General features: G+C 42.1%; 1 protein-coding gene across 9 annotated transcripts in view; it reads right to left on the bottom strand.

Annotated features, from left to right (window-relative positions):
* The window catches only part of rapgef2b (Rap guanine nucleotide exchange factor 2b), a 61,090-nt gene that overhangs the window by 11,205 nt on the left and 23,841 nt on the right, over positions 1–26,044 (bottom strand). For 4 of the 9 annotated variants that reach the window (XM_057042672.1, XM_057042674.1, XM_057042673.1 and 1 more), the window contains 13 exons: positions 24,522–24,597; positions 22,901–23,068; positions 9,097–9,228; positions 5,460–5,637; positions 4,279–4,415; positions 3,678–3,836; positions 3,142–3,294; positions 2,869–3,033; positions 2,293–2,400; positions 2,000–2,203; positions 1,168–1,276; positions 542–818; positions 257–414 (listed from right to left, as the gene is read on the bottom strand). In XM_057042672.1, the coding sequence (XP_056898652.1) occupies positions 257–414; positions 542–818; positions 1,168–1,276; positions 2,000–2,203; positions 2,293–2,400; positions 2,869–3,033; positions 3,142–3,294; positions 3,678–3,836; positions 4,279–4,415; positions 5,460–5,637; positions 9,097–9,228; positions 22,901–23,068; positions 24,522–24,597 (2,024 nt within the window). Of the gene's footprint in view, positions 1–256; positions 415–541; positions 819–1,167; positions 1,277–1,999; positions 2,204–2,292; positions 2,401–2,868; positions 3,034–3,141; positions 3,295–3,677; positions 3,837–4,278; positions 4,416–5,459; positions 5,638–9,096; positions 9,229–14,704; positions 15,274–19,421; positions 19,440–21,522; positions 21,689–22,900; positions 23,069–24,521; positions 24,598–26,044 lie in introns of those variants that run through there. The other 5 variants (XM_057042678.1, XM_057042675.1, XM_057042679.1 and 2 more) reach the window with 5 other exon arrangements.

Genomic DNA, 26,044 nt, shown 5'->3' with positions numbered 1-26,044 from the left:
ATTAGCTGTGTTAATGTTATGTGAACAAACTCCAGTAAAGCAGCTGATTAATGACTTAAACTGGAACAAAGACGTGACTGTGTGAAGAGAAGCATCATCTCTTATTCTCATTCGGTATGACAGGTACTGGAGAACACGCGTGATGGAGCAGTTCAGGAACATGGAACTTGACTCTACAGTTATACTGAGGCATTTTAATTGTGGAAATGTTCGATCACATGTTTCAGAATTTATTTCTATTGTCTAACAAACGCACCGGGCTGGTTGTTGAAGTCTAGGATGCGGTGGTGGGACTGCAGAAGGTCAGGATTAGACGAAGACAGGTTTCCACTGACAGGCAGAGGTTGTGGGATCTGTTTGGACTGCTTCATTCCCACAATGCTGTCATCTTGTGATTGGCCCACGCAAACGTCACTATGGAAACAAGAGGGTATTACAGGGAGGACACTGCAGTTATGACAATGCAAGACAGGGGGCGACATTACCAACAGTATGAGTTTGGAGGTAAATCCTTACTGATAAAAGAAAAAAGTTTTATTACTTGTAGGGTTTGGGAGGCAGGATGCTGGTGAGGGTCTTGTCAAAGATCTTCTTCAGCTTGTTGCGTCCGCCCACTGTGTTGGTTTTTGCTTTCTTGCTGGCCTTCTCCAGGCCTATCACTTGCTCCACATCTACAGCCAGGTCAGGGATAGAGTAGCGGCTGGCTTTCTTGATGTCTCCTATCTTCGGCAAATGGGGTGCACCGTTCTTCCGATCATGTTCTTCCTCAGCATCTAAGTCATGGTCATGTTCTGGCCTGGTTAGCAGCTCTTTAAACACTAGATGAAGGAGGAGGCAACAGGCAATCAGCACAACTAGTATTCCAATACATACATATAAATAAATAAAGCCCAGAAATGAAAGCTACATTGAAAAACTTACAAGTCTTTCTTTAAACTTTAAAAATGCGTGTCTATCTTATTCATTAAATATTATGTCCCAGGGGCTCTCTCTCTGGTTTGAACAATTAAGTTGGGTTATAATTGATTAAAAACACCAGTTCTGGATATTTGCTTGTGACCCCCGAAGGAGGAAAATCATCCCACTTCAAAGAATGCAACAAACAATTTCACCGTAATTCTATACAGCAGAAATGCTTTTTGGGAGGCTTTAACTCAACACATTTACCTAAAAGGTTTGTTTTCACAGTTATGGATAAGTGGGTGTTATTCTTCAGAATCTCATTAGCTTTGGTGAGCTGGACATTCTCAAAGTTCTGTCCATTGACTTCCAAGATCTGCACAAAGAAGATGACAGAAAATTAGTCTTGATTTTGAGTAGATTTTCACTTCAAAATGCAATAAAATTACAAAAACGAATTATTCTATATAGCGGGAAAAAGCAGTAAAATACAATGCATAGTGGCTCATGAACCTTTAAACTGTTTGTCTTCTATAAATGGGATCACATACAGTATTTGCAGCTAATAAGTATGGGTTGTACCCAACATAGGTAGTTTTTAAACTTTGCTCCTGAGAATCTGGTTGTCACTGACATACAAGGCTTCATCCTTGTTTAGGGATCTGCAGCCTCATTACATTTCTTCTTTATGCTCAATTAATGGAAAAATGTCAAAAACTGTAGTCATAAGCATATATATATAAAAAAAACAATGGTTCTGTAAATATATCAGTTTCTCCTCTTTCATTTGGGGAAAAACAGCTTAGGACTATTTGGAGACGAGAGGGTTTGACTAGCATCCAGACTTTCTCAAAAAGGTTTCAAGGATTAAGAGGCTTTTCTTAAACCTTTGCAGAGTGTGAAAATAGTTCAAGTTGTAGGAAAGCCCAGAAAAGGAAAGTGCAGCTACTGGCTAATTTTTAATAGAAGTTAGTACAAGAAATTATTACACAGCAACAATAAACTCTAACACAGAGAAGATGGGTAGCAGAACTGTTTTTTCCTGTGAATTGTACTCTTTAGCCAAGTTTGAGAACAATTAATAATGATGACATCTTACTTGATCTCCACGCTTAAGGCCGACTTCTGCTGCCTTGCTGCCTGGTTCCACAGTATCAATAAATATAGGGAAACCTTTCTCTTGGCCACCAAGAAGGCTGAAGGCCAACGGAGAGTCCCTGGCTGACTTTGTGAGTGTCACCAGCCGTGGCTTGGCTTTAGCAGCACATGCTATATTTAACAGTCTGAGGTGCCCACACATTTTCTAGGGGAGAATACACAACGGTATATGAAAAAGATGGCACGCACAACATATTTCCGCCTCTGAATAAACCATGTTGTTGTGATACTTACTTCTTTCTCCAGATTGTTTTCAAACTCTTCCAGAAAGTGAGTCATTGCAAGGTCACCCTCAAAGTCATTGAAGTGATTGTTTACCCACAGCAAGACGACCCGTGTAACCTGCAAAAATTTACACGAGCAACATGAGTATAGTGGTCGGCGTTTTTGGAGGTCCCATTCTTGATAGAAACAAATTACAGGTTTGTAAAACTGGAACTGATGAGGACGGTTCTGATAATAATTATCATCATTTATTTCCTGTTAACTGCAGCCTATCGGAGTCCATCTCATCGGTCACTGAGCGAGAGGCAGGAAAATAGCAACAGGCCTTCAGTCAATTGCAGAGCACACAAACTATTCATTCGCCCGCTCAAATCAAAGGGCAATTTGGAGTCTCCAATCATCCTACTCTGCTTGACTTTGGACTCCTGGATGATGTGAAGACTGAATGATGTCTCTGTACGAAAGTCATGCAGGTTAGGGCAAAAGTCCAGAGGTCGAATCAACCCGAGAACCTTCCTGCTGTAGGGTGACTGTGAGAGCAACCACAGCTGAGCCCATCATTATGGTGTTGCTTCTCCAATGTACCTTGTCCCTGAGACTTGGGTCGTGGAACCACTCCAGGAGCTTCTTGCCCACGACCATGGGGCTGGAGAGAAAGGTCCTGTACGTCAACAGGAAGTCCTCGATATAAGTGGGGTCCACCACCGAGTGTTCCTCTACCAGATGCATGGTGAGACGCTCCGCTGTGCCCTGTTCAAAATAGTTGTTGCATTTGACTCATACAATCTGACATACACATAACATACCGATCTGAGCCCTCCTTCACTGTGAACCTTGAAGTCATAATGTAGTTTTTACCTTGATGACAATGTGTCCCTTCCTGGTGCCTGTGCGATCAAGTTCTCGGTGTTCTTTGACCATAACAATCTCTCCTTCCTCTTCCACCTTCTGCATGTTTTTCTCTACTTGGTTAAGAATGCAGCAGTAGTCCTGCTGGGCTATACACACAAACTGGAAAAGACAGGGGGAAACAGCAAAGACAGTCCCTGAGCAATTATTTTAAATGCTTTACTGCTCTGTGATACATGTTTTGCTAATGTTGCCGCTTGAAGCATTAATAATCTACCCATCCTTTTAAACTGCTATGTCTACTTAGAAATGATGTGAATGGGGAGGGGATCTCCCTAATTACAAGAACATTTATTTTAATTATTAAAGATGCCATTTCTGATGCGCAGTCCAGATAATTCAAAAAGTAAAAACGTTTTACTGGCTCTTCATTGTCTCTTCAGATGTCTGATGAAGAAAGTAGGACGTTTGTGCTTCAAGAGCTTCTTCTTACAACAAGGTGCAGATGAAAATCAAACAATCAGAGCCCACCAACAAGAACCTACCTGGCAATCATCCACTTTGGTCTTCATGACACCCTTCATGTACTCCTTTTCCATGGTTGGTGACACCCCGAAACTGTTTCCCATACAGAGGATCTCTGTCCGGCCCTCAGGGTACGTCACCTCCACCGAACCATTAAGGATGACTGACCATGAGTCCAGCTGAAGTCAAAAACAATAACAGCTAGTTTCAAGAATGAAAAATGCCATCCTTACATTAACAAACTAATATTCCTGACTGCTATTATCATTTTATAAGTTGTTTGTCCATCAAATCTAACTATGTACAAAAACAAAAAGGGACTACAACTATAGGAGATGTTTAAATGTAGACACAACATTAAAGTCAACATAACCGTGACACGTTTTTTTTTTGTTTAAACACTATCATATCTAGAGGGAAGACGACTTTATCAGAGGAGGAATGAGGAGCAGTAACTTTAGCTGCCTAAAGGCTTTGTGATGAGGGCAGTCTGAGAGACAGCTGAGAGTTAATAGAGCAGAGAAAAACTTAAATGGAAGAACAAAAACTCACTCGAGTACAGCAGTGGAGCTAAAGTTTTGGTCTCCTGAGAGACTGAAGCATAAATGTAGACTTGCATACCTCCTCTCCATCGTTCAGGACGATGGTGCCTGCGCGTTCAACCACGGCGAACACCATGACCGCGCAGAGTTCCCTTCGCACGGACATGGTCATGTTAGCAAATGCTGGCAGTTGATGCATGAATTCCAATAATTGCTCTGTGAGTGTGACAGAAGAGAGAGCAGAGGAAGTGGAGGAGGTTAAGGAAGCAAAAAAAGGAGCAAAGTCTTGACACCGAGGAGCGAAGGCAGCGCTGTGCTTGGCAAGCTTTCATTGCCCTCACTTCAAGCCAAGGAGGCATGAGCATCAAAATGGATCATCACCACAGGGAATAATCAACAGAGGAATAATCACATAAAGAACAAAGAAAAAAAAATCAATACAATTGATAACATGCACAGTAGCCAAGAGTTTTTGCTGACAACAATGACCTCAAAGTGAGTTCAGTCAAATAGATAACATTCAGCGCTCTGTCAAATTTAGCTGTCCAAAGTCTGAATTATGGACCTGGTTTGTGGTTTAAGCCGAGCGCCTGTTCTCATATCTAGACTAGAAACATTTTCCAAGAAGAGGTCTAACAGCAGCATTATTTTAACACCACAAATGTGTTCAGGGAAAAAACAATACATGAGTTTGCTTGGTTTTAATATAGTCTGCAGCACCCAATTCTGGGCTCTTATCTCTACATCTACCAGCCTGCCCCACCCCCTGGATGGCCTGCCACAGCCTGGCAATCTGACCTGTGCCTGGCATAGCAACAATATTGTGTGTGAGGCTGGGGGAAGCATTAAAAGTTTAATGTGCTGGGAGAGGTGAGATGAGAGTATGTGCCAAAGTGACCTAGAAAAGCTTCTGAGCTGAGGGAGGGGTGCACCATGAGGCGGAATCAGGAGGGGGGAAGGGTAGATTGGTTAGTCCTCCTGCACACCAATCTCCTCTGGTCCACATCTGCCACCAAATTTTTAGAAAGTATTTTTTGATGATAAGAATTACTCAAAAGTCTATGCTTTAAAAGAATAGGCTTTTGATAAATATCCGAATATATGCAGACAGACTAAAATGTGGCATGGACAGAAAAATAGCTTTTGTGATTTACCGGTACACTGATTGCCGATACTTTAAAGGCTGGAAATAGAAACTGTGCTGCGAAAAAATTCATTTACAAAATAGCAAATAAACCTAAATTTAACGAGGGTGCTCACCAATGTCATCGTCAGTTCTGTCCATGGGGTCCTTCTCCAGGCAGTCCCGCACGATGTCCCGGCTCATGAGGGGGTCTGACGACCGCTCGATGTCCTCCTCGTCATCATCCTCCTCTGAGTCCACAGCAGTCTCCGGCAAGCCGCTCAGGTCCATGTCCCCTGGCTCGTTTTCTGTGGCCTGCAACAATGGGAAAATAAAAGTTATTTATTCATAATTCAATCAGAATGTTTGGAATTTGGTGCCCCCATACAATGTTAGCTCTTCAGCAAGCCGCTGGCAGACCATAATGAAAAAAGTTGCTGTCCAATGAGACAATCTTTAAACACTGATTATTGTCCAGAGCAACCCCGAGTATCATTCAAAACATAAACAGATGTAAATAAGTTGTTGAAATAAGTAATGATACGGTGATAGATAACAGGAGCCAATGTTTTGCAATAAAAAAAAAATCAGTTGCAGGATGGCGCAGTTCCAAACATATGCACAACTAGAAGTCAGCCTCTGTAAAACAGATTTGACCCATTTCGTAAAACGGATCAAACATATTCAGTGCAGTATTACGATGGGCATCAACACCGCATACTGAAAAATCTGCTATGCATAATAACAAGCTCATTAACTTCCACCATTTCTTTCCTCCCTCCCCTCAGCAAACGCTGCTGCTTGCTTCACAGCCACTCAGTTCTTTGAAAGCGTAAGAAGAAGAAAGAAACTGTGGTGTAGCTGAAGAAATGAGCAGAAATGAGGAGCAAAAGCAATGCGAGTGCTAGTGATGGAGTTTGTCAGCCATCATCACAGTACAGGATTCAGATACTTGACTGAGAGGCCTGACTGCCTCTTTTATGCTCACACAAAATGAACACTTCTCGGGCAGGAAAAATGGGATCAAGACCCAGCCATCCAATACAGAAGCAAGCTCTCTTACCTCAAGGGCCTCAAACTTCTTTATAGAAAGAGAAGAAAAGGTTGCCTTTGCAAAATGCCCACAAAAACCCACCAGCAGACGCATCTTCACCTCCCAGACCGCCAGTCTGCTTTAAATTTTTCAGCGCTCGCAGTGCCAGTCGCTCCCTCACAGCCTGTGTCATTCCTACTTCACCGACATGTGAAAAAGGCTCTTTAATGATTCAGGTCAGTGTCAGAGAGGCCATCTGGGCCAGACAGCGCACACACCCAGGTGGGAGGAGCAGATGATCACATGAGCACATCTGATTACAAAATTAAGGCAAAATTCAAATCAGAACCACAAAAAATTGAAAAAAAAATAAACCTAACAACTAAAATCAGGTTCAAATAAACGTCTCATTTTGAAATAAGGACCTTAAACATTTCTATTCTGCTGCAAATATATGAAGGAGCACCAGCTCAATACTGTCACACAGACATTGTGACAGACACCACAGTGATATTGTACCATGTGATCAAATCATATGTTTTAAATATAGCTTAAGTGTGAGCCTTTGTGCCTGTGCACCAACTCATTCTCGTGCCATCTATGCATCAAAAGCCCATAAATGTGCACCAAGCTTTAAGAGTCAGCGGGCATGTCAGGTGCTGTTAATATTTCATAAGGACTATTCTTGGATCAATGCTTTCAACATCCTTCTGCAAGACCAATTTCATGTTTTATTCACATACAAAACAGTGTACCATGCTGCCCATGACGTGAGAGTGATGTAGCGTGCTTCCATTGTAGAGAAACTAAAGGAGGAGGACATCAAGACAACAGCATGTTCCAAAGTTCCAACTATCAAGTACAACTATTTTTGTGTTCCATCAGTTTTTTGTTTGACTTGATCAGATTCTTCAGAAACAGCCCCAGGGAAGACCACAAACACAAGCACATCATCACCTATCAACCTGTACCTGTAGCTAACAATACCAAAGGAATGTAAAACAGTTTGGAGGGTCATGGCAGTACACCGTTATACCAGGAGATTAGACTTAATCCATTGGAAAATTTTAATTTGGGTGCTGTGATTGGTTTAAACATTACAGGCAGGTGTGGGGGTTGGGGAATGGGGAAGAGGACGATAAACCTCCTGACTGGCAGATCAGATGTGGTGCACAGAAAGTCAACGTGAATCTGAGAGGTCAGGAGAGGGTGCAAACTGCAGATTACCTTCTTAACCTGTACAATAAAAAAAGAGGCAGGAGGAAAAGGGAGATTAATTCGACAGTTTTCTATCATACAATAAAAAAAAAATCATCGCATTGCAAAACGTGTTAGATTCACTTTCAATGTACATGATTTATCGTACAAATCATGGAGGGTGCAATGACAGACTTCATTTATCACAGTTAAACCACACATAGCATAACTAAACACAAGCTGAGCCGCAGCAAAATGTATAGAAGCAGAGATTGGGTTTTGGTAGTAGGTACACGGAGCGACTGCAGCTGCTACATGGAGAATGAAAGTAGCCCATATAGGTGTTTGGCAAAACAGGAGAGAAAAGACAGAGACCACAAAGATGAAACTCTAAGCTACAAGAAAATGGCTATAAGACTGGGATCACAGATTGGGGACAGCTGAGCCTGTGGAACTGCCCAGTCAGCTACAACATAGCTAAACAAGACCACAAACGCACATTTCTATGACTGAAGTGCATCTATATGGGTCAGAAACACAAAAGACTAATTACACAGTTCAACCTGATGATCCAATACAGAAACAAACCAAGTCAAGAAGCGATGTGCCAGACCAAAATTACTGGCACAAACACAAACACACCCAGCAGGTGACAGAGTTTAGGGCAAATAGGCGGGCCGCTTGGTGTTAAGAGGATTACGTGAGGGGTTTGAGGCAAGTCCGTAATTGTAAGATTTTGTGGGTGTTCTTTTGAACTAAATTACGGGTGATTTACATCTGGGGGTTAGTACCATTAAAAATATTCAACTTTTGCCTGCCTCAAACCACAAAGCATATTTAGAAATTGTATGCTCATAAAGCTTTTTATCATACCTGACAGGGTGTTCTGTACTTCCGCTTTGAGGCAATCAACAGCAGAGATGGAGTCAAGTTGAAGGCTGGACCACCTGCTTACAGCCCCCAGCCTGTCTGCTCATATCCCGCTGAGCAGCGACAGTGTCCCATTAAAGTCGTTAAGCCCATTTTACCACCAAGCTTTAGCATATGTCCCAAAGTTCTCTTGTCCTACTTAACATGTGATACCAGAAGAGTGAAATTCATTGTTTTGTTTCCCGTTATCAAGCTGCTCATCACTTCATATATACGAGACATGAGTACTGAGCCCTTATAAACAGAAAATAACACTTTAAGATATATTCTTGTTGAAGATTCAAACAAGCGGATACTTATCTGGATAGACAGCAGGGATATTAAACCGGTAGCACCAATTTTATCACTTCATTTTGTAAAAATAATACAATCAATACTTGGAGAGCAACCCTTTAGCAGTCTCTCCAAAATTGTTGCAGCTGTTGCTGGGGTGAAAATTGCTCCGCTCAAAATGAAGACATGATAGAATCAACTGAAATCATCTCAACAAATGCTGACCCATCCCAGCGAATGGTCGGGTGCAATCATGCATCCAAAAAAGTCTTGATCGCTTCACGTGCGCTATCCAGGGGCGTCCAGACTGGGGAACCACAGCGCCAGGGTGGCATCCTTACCTGGTAAATGTCTGACAGGCTGCTGCTTCCAGAGTCACTGGTGATACTACATCCCGAGTGGCTTGAAGAGACGTGGGTCACCTGTGGGTGCAAGCCGTCAGCCAGGTGAAGTCTGCTGAAGTCTGCGGGGAGCTGCATGTACACACATACACAACATACACACACAGATGGTAAGTATGAGCCAACACAGTCGCCACCACCGCTCACTCACGCCAACGCTCATGACGCCAACCACATGAAGAATGATCATGTATAATCAAATAAATGATTCATGAAAAATGGTTGATGCTCTAATCACAAAGCATAAACCTAAATGTCTATTGCATTTGGTGACAAATCATTTTCCTTGTTACCCAAGATTAACACACTAATGCCAAACATTATGAGTGTATTCATTTTAGATGTAACAGCTGAGAGCACTCATGAAGACGAAAAATTATCTTTCCTCCCCAGCTGTGATTATACAATGTTGACAAAGAAAAAAATGATTAATTAATTAGTCCCAGTGCAAAAGCCAAACTTCATACATAATGCTCTGACAAAACAAGAAAGGGAAGATAACGGTGCTAATTAAATTGTTAGACTTAATCGCTCAAATATATTTATCACTTATAATGTAACGCAACAGCTTTCTTGTCCTCGGGGTGTGAATCAGGATCTAAACTGAAACTGCTGTCTGTCAGAATGTCAAGACCCTCAAGTTTCACAGCACACTTGGCAGGTTGTTTAAATAAAGTCCTGGAAGGTTAAACTGTTTATTTTCATAACTCGCATGAAAAGTGGCGCATGCATCACGGAGGCACTAATTAATGTGCGTGGCTAAATGAACGCCAGGCATTAAAGTGGGAACCCCTCTGAGTAAATTGGACCATATAAAGTACTGGAAAGTCTGGTGGAACTTGCTGCATTCTAAATGAGCCAACCAACTTCTCTTTCCAGGGAACCCTGAAATGTAAAATAGATCAGATATTCCCATCGGGTTTTTGATAAATAAAATATTAACGGTTAGAATGAGATGTCGAGACGTGTGTATGCAGAGCAATACACTGAATACAATATTAATCTGCAATAGAATAACCTCAACATGTCAGTTAATCATCCATGTGCTTTTCTGTATTAATCAAAAAACAGTTGGTTTTCAGCTGCCAAATTTGACAAAACAGGGAGGAAAATCCTTGAGGATATTCTCCACTTGACACTTCAGTTTCAATAAAAATCTACATATTAGTCTGTAATTATATTAGATTATTACTACACATCCCTTCATCATTTAAATCTAATCGATTGTGTGTAGAATGTTAGGATCATACACTAACTTTGTATAAATCAAGCAAATATTTAGATTTATTGTGTCTTTCAGATGCAGTGTAATGCATCAAAAGCAACTAGAATGGAAGAGGAGTAAAATGTGAATTCCATTGAAATGATAAACTAGTTCTTAATATGAATAGTTTATGCCTAGATGTTTAATTTACAAATATATATTTGACATTCTGCGGGGGAACCTGCTTAAAGCTGCTTCCAGCTCTACATCTGGCAACGGAGAAGGATCGCTATTAAAATTTTATATCTGAAATTCAAAGAGGTTTATTTTAATTGGGTTATCTCATTTATCATAGGGCATCAACACTAAATGCAAACATATGGTGCAAATAGAGTAATGTGTATCTTCTTAGTTATTTATGTCTTCCTATCTTTTGTGAATTATAGATGTGACTTACGGATTATTATGTACGTGTGGAGGTTTCCTGAGAACTTTAATACTTTTGATTCAGTTTGATAAAGGGGGGTAAAGAAAATCCTTGCTCTGGTGGTGGCTAAAAACTTAAAGTCAAGTACTTCCCCACTCGTCTTGTTGTTTACCCATATAAGACCCGACAGATGAACGGCTCGACTTTAAGCTTCTCCTGTGTGAGCTGCTGCAGGTAAAATGACTGCTGCAATCAGCCTCAAAATGCACAGTGGGGTGAGAAAATCTACGCTGTCTTGAGTATCCTCCAGAGGTTGGTCTCAACCGTGGCAACTGTGATGTCACACTGTCATAAAAAATGCAACATAATGGACGAATATATCCTGGCAGGTTCATTTGCAAGTAAATGATTGGAGCTGTCATCTGCACTTGGACTTGCTCCACACCCAACGACACAGAGCGCTGACGTACTCGTGTGCATAGCAACTTCATTAAAAACGGGGTTTGTGAGGGGAGAAAACCTGAATTGCTGCCAAAATCACTGGATTCTGGAAACTAATTTTGACTAAAACGCTTCTTAAATTTGATGATCTCTCCTGTGATACCATTTCGAGATAGGGCAAGATATTTGGAGGTCTCAGATTTGTTTTTGGGGAGGGAATAATAGAAAACAAGAGATCTATCTACAATAGATCTTCATCCATTAATGGCAAAAAGGGGGCCAGACACTATAGTTTCTGAGGTGTGAATCAACCGTGGTGCGTCAAAGATTGCTATCATGTTTAATTATTTGGCCCACTGCACTCACTAAAAGAACTGAGTAGAGGGCTGAGCTGTCTCTAACCCCTGTGAGCCTCTTATTTCCCAGACCTTCAATTGGTTGACTTCATGATGAATGCCTCCAGCTGAAGTTCACGGTGCTACAGTATTATTGCAGCCTGAATATGATGGTACTGTTGTGATTAATCATTATCTGTCACTAACTGCATTAATAAGGCCTTTCAAACACAGACCATGGGACTGGTCGACATGTCCATAATAATAACATTCAAGCTTCCACAGCCAGCTGCCTAAATACAAACCCCTCCCCCACACAGAGACAGAAATATTGAGGGGAAAGGAAAGGGGATAAGAGGAAAGGATAATATACACTTAATCCTTTCACTCCACTCATTTAGGTCATCTGTCCATCAGTCAATAAACCAGGGTCCATGCAGCATGTAATCCACTAACCTCTGTGGCCCCAGTGGCATGAAAGGGATGAGATGAAGACCAGGACAACAATAAGGACTCGTACTCATTAAGATTTCCCATGAATTCCTCAGCAACATGACAACACAAGTCCAATTAGTTGTTAAGCAACAATAATGGACAAGAAACTACGGTAGCATGCAATGGTTTGAATATTATATAATAATAATATATAAGTGCAATGGTTATAGTTAAGCTTAGTATGAAACTACAACTATTTTCCTACCTTATGCAGGCTATTTTGTTGTCCCTCGGCTCTAAATTTGTTTCCAAAAATTAAGTGATATAGGTAAAGTCAGCAGCAACGCACACAATCAGCTCTCGGGTGAGATGGAGGCATCATTCTAATGCCCGAGCCACAACACCCAGATCTGCCCGCATGCAAGCAGATGTGCTGCTCCTTAAATTACACCATGCAGACCTAATGACCTAGATTGCATGGTGGAAGCCCTGGCTGGCTCTCAATCTCTTTGCAGCCTTTGTATGCAAGGGATGAATGCTGCCACTACTGTAGATTAGATCTCCGATAGTGTGGGTGGCCATGCCAAAAAGAACCTTATATGGAACATAAACTCTTAGCCCAACTGTCAAAATAATAAATAAGAATAATTATACTTTTTTAGTACTAGTGTTTGATTAAGTGGGCTGCTATGTGTGTGGGGCTTTCCTACTGTGACAGTGAAGTAAAAAGCTGTGATAATAAATGACGATAGACAGATGGATAGATAGACAGATGGATAGATAGACAGATGTTAGATGGTTAGATGGATAGAGAGAGAAGAGAGAGAGAGAGGAGAGAGAGAGAGAGCGAGAGGAGAGAGAGAGAGATGGAGAGAGAGAGAGAGAGAGAGGAGAGAGAGAGAGAGAGAGAGAGAGTCTGAAGCATTGCCAAAAGACAAATTCATAAACACCCATCATAACCTACTAAATCAAAAGGAACAGCTTTTACAGCTAAGATAAAACGAAATTATGAGTGGACATCATTGGTCTCCTGAGGAAGGATAAGCAATTAGGAAATTACACATCCAGCAGCCGCCTGCTACATATTCTAACATTCATATTAAAAGATCGGGGGGGGGGAATATTGACTTTACACATGGTGTAAAGGGGGTTCTTGCTGAGCTCAAATAATATTTATAAACGGTTTGATCTACATGCTAAAATCATAACAAGGCAGATTAAAACTCCCTGCAGGGGACATGAAGAGAACATCGAGTGATGAAAAGGTGCAAAAATGTAGTGAAAGAAAATGTATTGAATGTGAATTTCTTCACCCTTGTCCCAATTTTGCACAGCTAAAATTTACAATATTAACAAGATTTCCACTCACAATCTATTTTTAGCTGTACTTGTCTGGCAGTAACTATTTAAAATTCTACCTTGGAAAAGAATACTTATCAACTTGAATTACTGTGGTACTTGTTGGTGAGTGAGTCCTATGATGAAATTTTAATGATATTTTAGTTCAGCAGAGTGGTTACTCTAGTTACTCTTCCTTTGTGATGGGCTTTACAGGTTGCAGGCAACTATTAATGTCAGTAATTAATACATTTAATTGTATTTTTAACTAACAGTTACACTAGACAACCCATTCAAATGACTGATAAAGAATGATAAGAATGAAGTGTTTACTTTTGTATACTTTTAATACTTGATTTTAAAACAAGACCTTTTGATTTAATACTTTAAGTAATTGTGATGTAAAATGTGAATTTTAAGTGGTCAATTTGAATTTAAACCCTTGCATTGCAGGCATTGGTGATGACTTTTGTGCAGCTCTTAGTATGCACCACCTGAGGAAACGAGGTGATATTTCCCATTAATAATGATGACACCTCGACATCATGACAATCACATCCTTCAAAGTCTGAGCTCTGCGGCCAGGAAAGTGATTTAAGGCTCTACGCCCAATGTGTATTCTCTGTGTGTGGTCCTGGGGTGAGAGTGATGCTACCGGGCTGACAGCTGATCAATCGGTTCACTGTTCAAGTGCAGATCAGCTGGGGCCTGGATCTGTCTGCTGGAGCCTGGATCTGTCTGCTGGAGCTGCTGACGCTCTCCATGGTGCTGGAGGCAGGCAGCGGCTGCGCGTCAAACGAAAACCCCCAAATATACGAGCATGGGTGGGTCATTTAAGATGCATTCTGCACACTGATCTTGCCTCCCAAACGTTATATTTGAATGTCTTTATGACACCTAGGCTGGTCCGTTTAATGTCCACACAGACAGATCCAGCGTCACCTCAGCCGTCGTAAAACATAACGAGGGCAACGACGTCGCACATTTATTGACGATCTTTGCACGTACCGATATAAACGTTGTTTTCTTTCTCTTTTTTGCTTTTAAACTGTATTTCAAGGCTCGTTTGTGCATCGGGGTTGTAACGCCAGTAGTGCTTAAAAAAAAAAAAAAATCACGTGAGCGTGGAGCAGCCTGTGTGCGCGACTGACGAGCACATGGCGGCCGTTCGGCTCAACACACTGACACACATCGGGAGCAATAATTCCGTTTCAGGCGTGTCATGGGTATTATTCATCGGTAGATGCTCGACAGAAATCCGATGCGTGTCCATTACGGAGTCGTAATCATATCTAGCGCCTCATAAACGAGAAGCACCGGGAGAAAAAAAGATGGAGAGAGCGCGATGCGCCTAGATTGGCTACTTACCGGGGGTTTATCTTGCTGGCTTGGGACTCCATTGCTGTCTGATGCTGCTAATGGTTTCATAGTGAATAAATGTTCCCCGGGCTTAAATCTAACATCCCGGAGCTGCTCTACTCCTCACCGCGGACTCCCATCTCCCTCCCCTCCGTCGCTCCGGCAGCAGGCGGCGGCAGCTTGACAGCTTTTGTGGAGGTAGTAGCCGCTGCCGCTTCGCACGATTTAAATGCCTCAAAAATGACAGCTGCTGCCGCGTTTACGGCAGCCTTCCCAAAACAGTACGTCTAACAGAGGAGACGGAGACGGGAGGGGAGAAAATTGAGATCCTTTCATTCAAGTTGCGCTCTGGTCCGCGTACTTGACAGTCGCCTCTCCGAGCGTATCCGATAATTAAGGAGGGGGAAAGGCAAAAAAGAAGTGAAAAATGGCTGACAACACTTTCACGTTTGCTCACGCCACCTTATCTCGCCTTCTTCCCTCCCTCAGCCGAAAGCAAAGCTACACACGCGTAAACGCGCGCACACGCAAACGCCTTCATGCACCATTACGCTATTTGAAGACCGAGACGCCTGCAGCCTCCAGGCGAGGCAGTGTACGTTAAAGCCAGTGGTTTGTTTGTAATGGGGACGAAGATATGTGGATATATGTGTCAAAGGGTGGAGGAGGGGAGAGGGATCATGGAGGACGGTGAGAGGTGGTGGGGGGGGGGGTTAGGACCTCCTCCCTGCCAGACAGCGCTGCTGGAGGAGCAGCCACACTGGCTGCCTCTCTGGAGTGGTGCAGATATGGAAATATGAGAAGGGTGGATGAGAAAATGTGCATGAGGGATAGAGAGATGAAACTGGATAACACAAAAAGGAAGGAGCTGTTATAAATGTGGAGTGGTGAGAGAGGAATATAGACGATGGAATGATGGATGGAGCAGAGTGTGAGTAATGACATTATTGTGCACACTTCCGCATAGGACCGTGACTAAAGCTGGTTGCAATGGCAACAGCATTTCCTGGGAGGGAGAGAGAAGGAGGAGGAGACAGCACTTCCTCTTGCCGGTGTGCCTGAAAGAAGTTCCAGGAACAGATTTTGGACAGGGAAGGAAAAGAGGCAGCTGGAGGTGGAGAACAGAAGGGAAAAGGGCAAACAGCACCAAAATAGAGACGAGCAGCAATGATGTCACTCTGTCACTGTCACTCAGTTGGAATAGCCATGGCAACTGGCTGAGCACAAGCACCCAGTCAGCCTCACATCCACCCAGCCCCCTACACACACCCCTCCAGGAGCTTTCAGTTGCTGTGGTGACGGAGGCAGCATGATGAAATTGGGGAAGGAAGGGGATGTGTGAGAGACTCCATCATCATACTACAATGAGCAGATGTCTCACCCACACATAAACAGCATGTACAAGCCTCCGTTTTATGAGCCAGACAGAGAAATGCAGCACAGTGAGGCCTTTAGAGCCTCCATATACAAAGGTCCATATACAAATGTGACTGTGGAGATTGCAATTTTAAAAGGTTCTCTATTCGGCAACAGCCACGCTCCAGTTAATATCAACACAAGTAAATAAACAGCCATTCAGGTCAAAACACAAAGACTGAAATGACTTACCGTCCCCAAATCAAGCTGCTGTATTTTACATCCCGTTGATGACTGTTGTTCCTTAAAAATACAAATATATATCTATATTGTTGAGATGTCACTGGTTTACCGACATTCCACTTCTATAGTTTCATTATGTTTTTTATGAAAAAGAGACACAGAAGTCATTAGATCAGAATGATATCTGCAGCTCCAAAAGCTAGTTTATTTTAATTTCGGTTTTAGTCTTCTCGTTTGTTGTTTTTGCTGTGCGTGAATCAATTCGATGGAAAATAATTCACACACAAGAATACTGGTCTTCGTCCACTTTAGATGCTTATATGAAATCTGGATAAAGCCAATTTGTAGAATTTCAATGTAAAATTCAATTACCTGTGGGATTAAAAAAAGGAATTTCAGTTGTAATAATAAAAACTTGGCTGCTTTATCCACAGAGAGGACCTGGGCAGCAGACAGCTTTGATGCTCTACAGTCAGGGTAATGGAGCATGTGTGTGTGTGTGTGTGTGTGTGTGTGTGTGTGGGGGGGGGGGGCTGGAGACCTGGGATGACATCACCTCCCTGCCCCGAGCCATGATGTAATGTATCACACAACAAAAAAGCTCAGGTGCTTTACTGCACAGCCTGATAATTAGCATCTCCAACAATCGCCAGGGGGAAAGAAGAGGGGCATCATTACATCACCGTGGCAACAGAGGATGTGCATGGGGAATACCAGCCATTCCTGCCCAGCCCCCTTCGTTTAAAGCTTTCTAGGAACCAACAAGCCAGTTAATCATTTTTTTCTACTGACTAATCACAGCCTAAATGTAAAGGGACAGACACAGGGGAGCATCGATCTGCGGAGAGTGTGACACTGACTTGAAAAATGCCACTTGAGAATAACAATAATGCACTCGTGTTCAATTGCCGATAGTGCTAAATGCAGCGTTCAAAGAGGAGGAAGTGCTTCTTCTGCACACGTGTAAGCAGTCTGTGAACCCAGTAGGACTACAACCGCCCCTAAGGCAGACCATGTGATATTGTTTTGCTTGCTGATGCATAGCATTAGAGCCATAAAAGCCTAATTACACTGCTGGGTGACACACTCACGCAGACACATGACACACAAAGACAAGTGTTTCAAGGCTGATACTGCTTTTTAAGAAGCAATATCTTAAAGCGGTCTTCGCAACCACTTTAGCCAAGAAATCTGTCTTTCCACAATGAATGGAACTTCATAACTACAAGATGTGCACTTATTTATCCAAAAGAACCACAAAAACATATATTTTTTAAAAAGCTTATCGGAACTTGGCTCTAAAAACCTAATGGCACAATGACAAAAACAGACTGGTGATGTTTTAGAAAAATCTTTAAGAATGACCTTTGGAATCCCTCAAAAGAGACTTGTGCTTTACAGCGTCACTATTTTAATTTAAATCATCTTTTCCCTACTTTGAATATGCACTGAAAAAACTAGAACACCCAAGTTAAGGGCCTCATTTACATGAAAACTGCACCTGTAGGAGAATAAGTCTCAAATGAAGACAGCTGTTTATCAGTAACCTAATGTTTCCGGATGAGATTACAGGCTAACCACGGAAGGAAACTTGTGAACTGGAAGCATTAAAATGGAACCAGAGGACAGAAATCAATGACAAGAAGCATGAACAGATCTACTTTATCTTCAGTCTCCCCATTTCTCTACATTCTATAACAGAGAGATGTAGAAATAAAGGAAATCCTTAAGCAAACAGAAGACATATTAAGGAATCCCTTTTACAGAGATGCTAGCAGTTCACCACAAACATAAAAATGAAGCACATGTTTCACAGTTATGGTTAGTTCTTGCTTCAACTACACATAAAAGTACCCTGGAGCCAGTACAGCCTGTCCTATAAAAACAGTCTATAAGAAAAATAGACAAATGGGAATATGTTCTCATATGTGTGCAATGTGCATTATTTTAATGTATAAAACTAGATATGAGTTATTGACCAGATTAGACAAGAGAACTCCTCTGCAGGTAGAAAAAAGCATTACTCTTAAAACTCATTTTTTAAAAATGCATTAAATCAGTCTGAAATGTCTTAAGCTGTTAGCGATGCAAGCTCATATGGATATTGACATATTAATCCCAATCTTTGACACTTTGAATCCTGGGAATAACAGCCTTCTGTTCTTTTTTCTGTCAGAAAGCAAACCATTCAGTTTCGTTTTAAAGCTTAAAGCTTTAAAGCTGTTACCTTTGCAATGGCAGCTCAGTACCAGTCAAACACGTGGAACCTGATGTAACATTACAGGATAGCAGAATGTGAAAAACGCAAAATAATGGCCTATGGACCTTCAAAACGATTAGAATGCCATTTTAATGCATTTAAAATGTCTGATTCACCAGATTGTAATGAAATAACTACATGTTGCAGGCCTGAAGAGCAGCAGTAAATGATTTTGACAAGCATGCAGAAAAGCTGAATGCCCCACTGAGAGTAGGTGTACAATGAAACACTTCTTTCACCACTGCAGCTCCTACACAATGAATATTCAGAGTGGAGGCTTTTGTATCTCTACATGGCTGAAGCAGGGCAGGTTGTCACAATGGACGCCTCTAAAAATAGGCGCTTGGCTTTTTCTGCCACCCAGAGCGGCAGGTTTGTTTTCTCCGCTCTTGAATTTTCTCCGGTCTTGCTGCTCGACACCCTGAGCGATGATCGTTTTAACCTCCTATGATACATCTCACCTTCGACGCAGCTGGGATCTTTTATGGAACACTATGTGATACATCCAGCTACGTTTGATGATGTTCACAGGCTATACGCATAAAAGCAATGCCACAATTATGAATTATAATTTCAAAACAGACAGAATTTGCTCCAACAGACATCCTTCAAAAGCGACACACATCATGATAAGAGGATCAACCCAACCACACCTTCAAAATAGAGAAAATAATCATTTGCAGGAACACAAGACAGTCATTATCAGGTAAAATGAAAGGCATTTCTAAAGGAATTCTACCAGGAGCTACAGATATGACAGATGGGACACAGACACATTTAAAACTCCCAGGAGAGACACACACAAAACAGCTAGGATTGCATAAAACAGACAAACACACAACACACAGCACATCATTAATACAGTACCTGGGGTTTATTGCATTTCTGGCAGCCAGGTTAAGGAGGAAAGCGGCAAATGGAAGCAGAGGAGATGAACATTATCAAACACGCTACTTTCCAGTTGAGAATGTTAGAAACTGTAGATGAAAGCTGCACTGAGGTCTTAAAATGAAAGAGAGGCAGCAAATGTAGCAACATGACTGCAACTGGAACAACTTCATCCACTTGTACCAGGTGAGAAAGGAATCGCAAACCATACGGAGTTTGTACAATGTTACGCGGATGTGAATGCAGCATATGAGCAGTTTTCTTGAAGCAATCACAGAAGTCACCAGATGAGTAAGCAGCCTCACTGTCAAGGACATTCCTGAGTGGTGCACGATTGCTGATAGATCCGTTGGCTGTTGCAGGGATTAAACCTATGACCTTCTGATAACAGGGCAGCCCCACTAACCACCAGATTCCCTGGGCGGTGGAGAGGAGTAAAATCAGTATTGATTGTAGGTGTCCTGCTGCGTGTATAATTATAGATCAGCTGTGTGATGCCCTGAATGTCCATAGAAAAGAAATGAGCAGACCCAGAGGAGGAATATAACTAATTTCTTTAGAGAGTTGGAGCAGAGTCTGAAGAGAGGTGCAAAGCTATAAAAAGCAAAGCTATAGAGGGAGAGTAAATATTGATCCAATTCTTTAACCTTTGGAATATTTATTTAAGATATCATAAGTGAAATCAGCAGTCTAACACTAACTATATATCCTGTATATATGAATGGTATGAACTAAAAATGCCTGCGAAACCGATTACCTAGAAAATCTTTGTGAGTGTGTGTGAGTGTGTGTGTGTGTGGTGAGTTGGCCACGCAGCACAGATTGCTGTTGATGTGGAAGAGACGACGTGTGTGAGATTACCAGGGAGAATATAGACAGATTAAACATATGTACATGTGCAGAGACAGAGATGCCAGAAATAACTGATGAGTGAGCCATTTTCCTTCTTATATGCTAAGGGTTTGATTTATTCCATATGAGGGTCTTACTCCTTCCTGCATCCTGTCTTATCAGGACAAATCCATAAGAAGATGAATTTACCAAGAGCTTAATCTATACAGCATTAAAATTCCTAAATCTGTGTCTGTGTGTGATGATGGCAATCGACACATCTCAAGCCACAGCTGTGGTTCTACCCAGGCCGTGTAAAGGAGAACGTTGGCTACCCTGCTCAAATAAAATGTGATAAAATTGCAAGGAACATTCTCATCTGAAATCCACCAGCATAGTGTCCTTCAGCGTAAACCCACAGAATAAACCCACAGTAATCTCACATACATTTGATGATAACATCTTCAGTACTGGGTGTGAAAACTATTGCAGAGGTGGCGTAATGAATGTAAAGAAGAAGACTTTATTATTGTTATAAACCAGCAACTATTAACAAGAGTGCAAAAAAAGAGAAAACTCTAAATTCTATGCTGCATTAGGTTGGGAAATCCTTCAATAATGCTGGAAACTTATATAAATAATAAATCAGTATTTTTGGATGACATCACAAAAGAGTTTTGTTATTGATGTAGAAAAAGATATATGTACGCTACATTATGCCAGATAATAATCAGTCCCAGTGCAGATGATGCCTGTACTAGCTGCTGCAGAGTTGGGACCATGTGCATCATTTCCAGCGGGATTTCCAGCTCGCTATAGTTATATTTGGCTGCTAAGCTATAGCCACTTAGTATGTCCGGTGTGTTGCTCGGTAACAACAGCTGCTCATTGCTGTGTCCGATGGTTCAGCCACACAGAAATCAGAACCAACACAAATACGGTTTCAGACTTCAAATCCTAAACCCATGTTTTATGTGATGTTTATTAATTTGCTAATACAGTGTATAAAAACATGGCAGATCATTTTAACCTAAATGTTGTACCACCATTGATTATTCTTTAGCAAAAGTTGCATTTCTCCATCTCTATAATGAATTAGCATGTCTGGCCAAAATAATAGAAGAGTTATTGGTTGCTGAGGAATCGCAGCTTGTTTTTAATGCTTTTTTATATCGATTATGGTCAATGACGAAGCTAAAAAATGAAACCCGAGAGACGTTTTCTTTTATGCCAATTATTTCTGTCTTACCTCTAGTGTCTTCCAACGGCAGCCAAGTAAGTCTGAGTATTTCCCCGCATTTTAAATGCAAGAGATTAGCTTGCTGCGTCAGCTTAGCATCCAGGAGGATTCTGCCTTTCTGTAGCGCAGCTCCCGTGTTGGCAGCAGCAGTAGCAGGAGCGGGCAGTGCTAAGCTAGCTCTCTTCCCTACTGTAATTCTAAGTGCACTCATGCAGAGCCCATTTGGGACTGCTGGTTGTCATGGTACCCGCTCCATCCTTCCCACAGGAACACAACTCGAGCACAGAGAGTGAAGTGTGTGACAGGAGACGTCGGGCCATGAGAAAGTTCAGTGCAATGATTTAAAAGGCGAGGCTAAATATAGCACACAGCGCATGGTAGAGTTTACCAGATTTTCCCTTTTAAAGTGTGATTGTTTTGTCACAAGAAGAGCTGGGTACACTGACAGAACCCCCGGGGGAGTTTTAAAAATGAAAGGAATGCGGTGAAATTGTGCAGAACCGGAAAATGGTTTGTAGCAATTGCATGCCAGGATATTGGGATCATTAATGTGAACATGATTTGCTTCTTATTCCCAGGGAGATAAATCAGAGAGGAGAACTTCTAGTGCAGTGCTGTGGGTAACAGCATCCAAAGTCTAAGTCACTCCCATGGTTATAATCAATCATCTGTGTGTGTGTAATATATTACACCAAAAAATGTTTAATTAGGAGATGAACCATGCCAAAGTTTGAGTTTTAAAACTCATGAAAAGGCATCATTCTACAAAACACTTGTCTCGTTTGTTCAGTTTTCTATATTTTCCGACCTTTATTCATACAAAGTATCAAAAATTCTTTTACCTCACTAGTTTCTATGTAAGAATTCATATTGACTATAAATAAAATAGAATCTGATTAAATCTTTCCTGACACTGACAACACTACAGCGAGGAATGGATACAGTAATAAAAAAATATTGTAACTACATTCAGATGCGCAGACAAACAAAGGTTTGAGACGCTGAGGAAAACTCCACTACAACAGATGCTCTGTGAACTATTTACTTTACCCACTACGATCTGCCAAAGCAGCAACTACTGCCAGAGAGTTTCATCTAGAAACATCACAACTAAAGCAAAGACAACAGAGCGAAAAACTCAGCGCAAAGATTAGAAAAGCAAGGTGATAAAGAGCCTTCCCGAAGACACGAGAAATCAAAATAAGACCGTCTAGAAAGCCCCACTAAGGCCATCGGATCCAGTGATCGCTCGACTGCAGCACATATTTTCAACAAGAACGCACAACAGGTTGCAAAGAAAGCATGAAACAGAACGCAGCACTGAGCTGGGTTAGCGACCCACCGCGGCGGCGATAAAAACAACGCTGTAGTGCACACTGCAACTCACCGTGTGGTACCCCCGGGCTATGGGTGGCTTTCCAGCGGGGTACGGATCAACGGTGTCGATGATCGTCTGCCTCTCCCCTTTCTGGTTAATCTTACGAAAGCGGCGGCGGGACTGTCTGTGCGAAGCTTGCCGCTGAAAGTACTCCTCATTTTCATCCATATAGTCCACCTGGAATTGACAGGGAGGAAAGAAGTGACAGGGAGAGGGGAGTGACGATCTCTGTCTGCATTCCCACCCATTTCCAACCCCAGCATCCTCCAAAAGAAAACACTCATAGCAAAAGCCCCACCCTGCATTACTCCAGCTCCCATTCCCTCACCACCCGTCCCTCCCGTTGCATAAAAATAGAAACACGCGTAGGCTGCACTGTGCACATCTACGTCAAAGGGTTCTCACAAAACAAAACAAAAAAAAGAGGAAAAATGCAGGGATGAGTGAGGAATTTGGAGTGAGCGGGAGGAATGCAGAGAGAACTGACGGTTCATGAAATAAAAAGCAGATGGAGATCCCTTCTTCCTTATCTAAATATACAAATAAATAACATACTGTGGTGGGATGATCCCATCTTTCTATTTATTATTCTGTGACATTATCCAGAGGAATGGCAATGGGAATTATGTCGCATCAAAATGGCAGAAAAGTCCAATTTTACACCGTTTTGCGAGTTCTGTGGGTAAAGACTATGGTGTGATAGCTGTGCATCAGGATGGATCATTAGGATGGATGGACTTCAATTTTGTTTGTGCTCATTTGCGACTTTGACTGAGGATTCACAGCTTACAGGGTGCAGCCTCAGGGATACTAAAATTTCCCTTTTGCCATACCGACTGCTGCCATGACAACAGCAGGGGAGTGCGGCGTTAGCAAGACATAAGTGTGATTGTGTGTCTAATCAGAGTACTGGGCCTATAGCACAGACGCTTGAGCTGATTTCACTTTCTTCTGAGATGTTAAATGACTGCTTGTATGTGAGTCTGCACGAGCGCACAGTGAGACTGACGTTTGGACAGACCAACAAAAAAAATCAAAATGGTGAGATGCATTTCATTGTAAATTTGACAACATAAATGTCAAAGGAAAGCCTTTTACAGCCATTTGCAATTAATAGAACGGACTTTTTTTTGTCCCTCGTTGCATGCTTTTCCAGCAAAACCAGACTAAATGCGATGTGTAGGCCTCAGAGGGCTTCTGCTCAACAGATGATTGCATTGTGCCGCTGACTCCGGCTTCTTTGCCCCTCTGCGATGGGGAAGATTGGCTCCCAGCAACTTCTGTGAGCCAACATTTGATTTGCCATAAAATTGGGTCAGCACTTCAACCAGACTTGGACTTGTAAAAACCCACCAGACCCAGGCCCCGAGAAGATGTTTAATTAGAGCTGTGATTGAGGATGGCGATGAAATGCCAATGGGGGCTCACGCTGCTTACTACAAAAATCACAGGTCCAGCTCTGAACGTAGGCAATGAACGTTTAACGATCCACGTTGTGTTGAATCAACTTTCTAGTTTAAAATACTGTGGTTGTATCAGGTGAGGTCTGTTCAAAAGAAAACCTATTTTGTTCATGTTGTGCGGTGTGGAGCTGTGATCACAGGTTAAGAGTCTAAAAGCTGGGACTCACCACAATCATCTCTGAGGGTTCCAGGACGATGCACTCACATCCACGCCGCAGGCTGCCTGCTGACCGTTTGCCAAAACTGGAAAGAAAGGCAAAAAGTCACATTAACAAAATGTTGAGTAAAAGATTAGACTGCCATTTATCAGAGAGAAGCTGTTTGTAGCCTTTCTGAGTTCTGACTTTCTCACCCCTAAGAGGATCAGTAAGTCTGTGCATCCACAGATAACCCAAATTTTAAACAGGCCGCATGGATCTTCTGTGTGAAACATTGAACAGAGCAGAACGGAGCGGACAGTTCCCTGCTTGCATCTGGGACCACTCCCCACCGAAGGGAAAGACCCGCCTATGGAAAGGTCCACTTTCATGACATCACATTCTGTGGAGTCTGTCTCACCTCTGATGATGGGGGAAGGAGGGAATATTAAAAAGCAACACAGACCAGAAGGTCTCACACGAGTCCAGGAGCCATGGAAACTCTGAGCACGTAGAGCTCCAAGTTTGAGGTTTGAAGAAAGCAGCTGTTGTCAAGCAACTCGGTGCAGATGCACAAGGAGCTCTTTGTTATTTTATCAGCGTTTTTTTTCAGCAGACAGCATAGAATGAGTTGGTGTTCCGACTGTTTTGCAAGATAAATCCAAGTGAGCCTATCAGAACAAGTCACAGTGGAGACTGTACGCCTGACTTGTGTCGCACGTGTTCGACTGAATTATTTAGGCTGTCAAGTTTGGAGTTTCTCAGAGAAGCAGAACAGTTCTCTTTAAACTTTCATTGAGTCCAGGTGACCTTAAAGCAAAAATGATAAAAGAAAAAACACAAACAATACTGTCTACTCCCTGTATATATACAGTACAACTATAGCGGGTACCACTTTGAGGCTTATTTCACTGATAAGTTCCATCGGTTCTTTTTTGGTTTAAGTTCACTGAGGAGCAATGTTTGTGTGGGGTGACATGTAAGCTGTAAATGGGGCAACTTATCAGTTCAGCAACGGCAGACCCTGAACACATCACGACCTAAATGATTTTGAGGTAAAGTTTGTGGTTAAAGTTTGTGGTTAAGTTGACCAGACTGGAAAAAAAAAAAGACCAGTCAGCTGCAGAGCGGGCGATACTAATACTGCCAGTTTGGCAACGAGTAAATAATTGCTTGCTTTGCTTTTCCCTTTCTGCTGCCTTTCACAGACAAGCCTTTGTTGGGTTTTGTGTCTTTTCCTCTTTTGTCAGCCATTCTGGTGTTTCTCTGCTAGTGTGGCAAATTAACAGCACTAGTTTGTTGATGTTTTGATGCCTCCTGCAGAGCTTGTCAAGTGATTCCGAATAATACGCGAAGAAAAGGAAAACATGCAATTAAAGTCCACAATGAAACATTGTTAGTGACGGACCGACGTCAGTGTCAACGGTTACCCGAGCACCGCTGTGACATGCCTTGATAAAACACTTTACATGCATTTTAAACCAATTGCAAAGGCCAACTGTTTTACTTCTCTTACAGCATATTGACTTCTCAGCTGGGCAGCAGCCCCGTCG

This window comes from Takifugu flavidus, chromosome 9 (assembly GCF_003711565.1).
Source record: "Takifugu flavidus isolate HTHZ2018 chromosome 9, ASM371156v2, whole genome shotgun sequence".
NCBI classification, from domain to species: domain Eukaryota; kingdom Metazoa; phylum Chordata; class Actinopteri; order Tetraodontiformes; family Tetraodontidae; genus Takifugu; species Takifugu flavidus.
The sequence above is the reverse complement of the archived record's forward strand: the minus strand, read 5'-3'. Positions and strand labels throughout refer to the sequence as shown.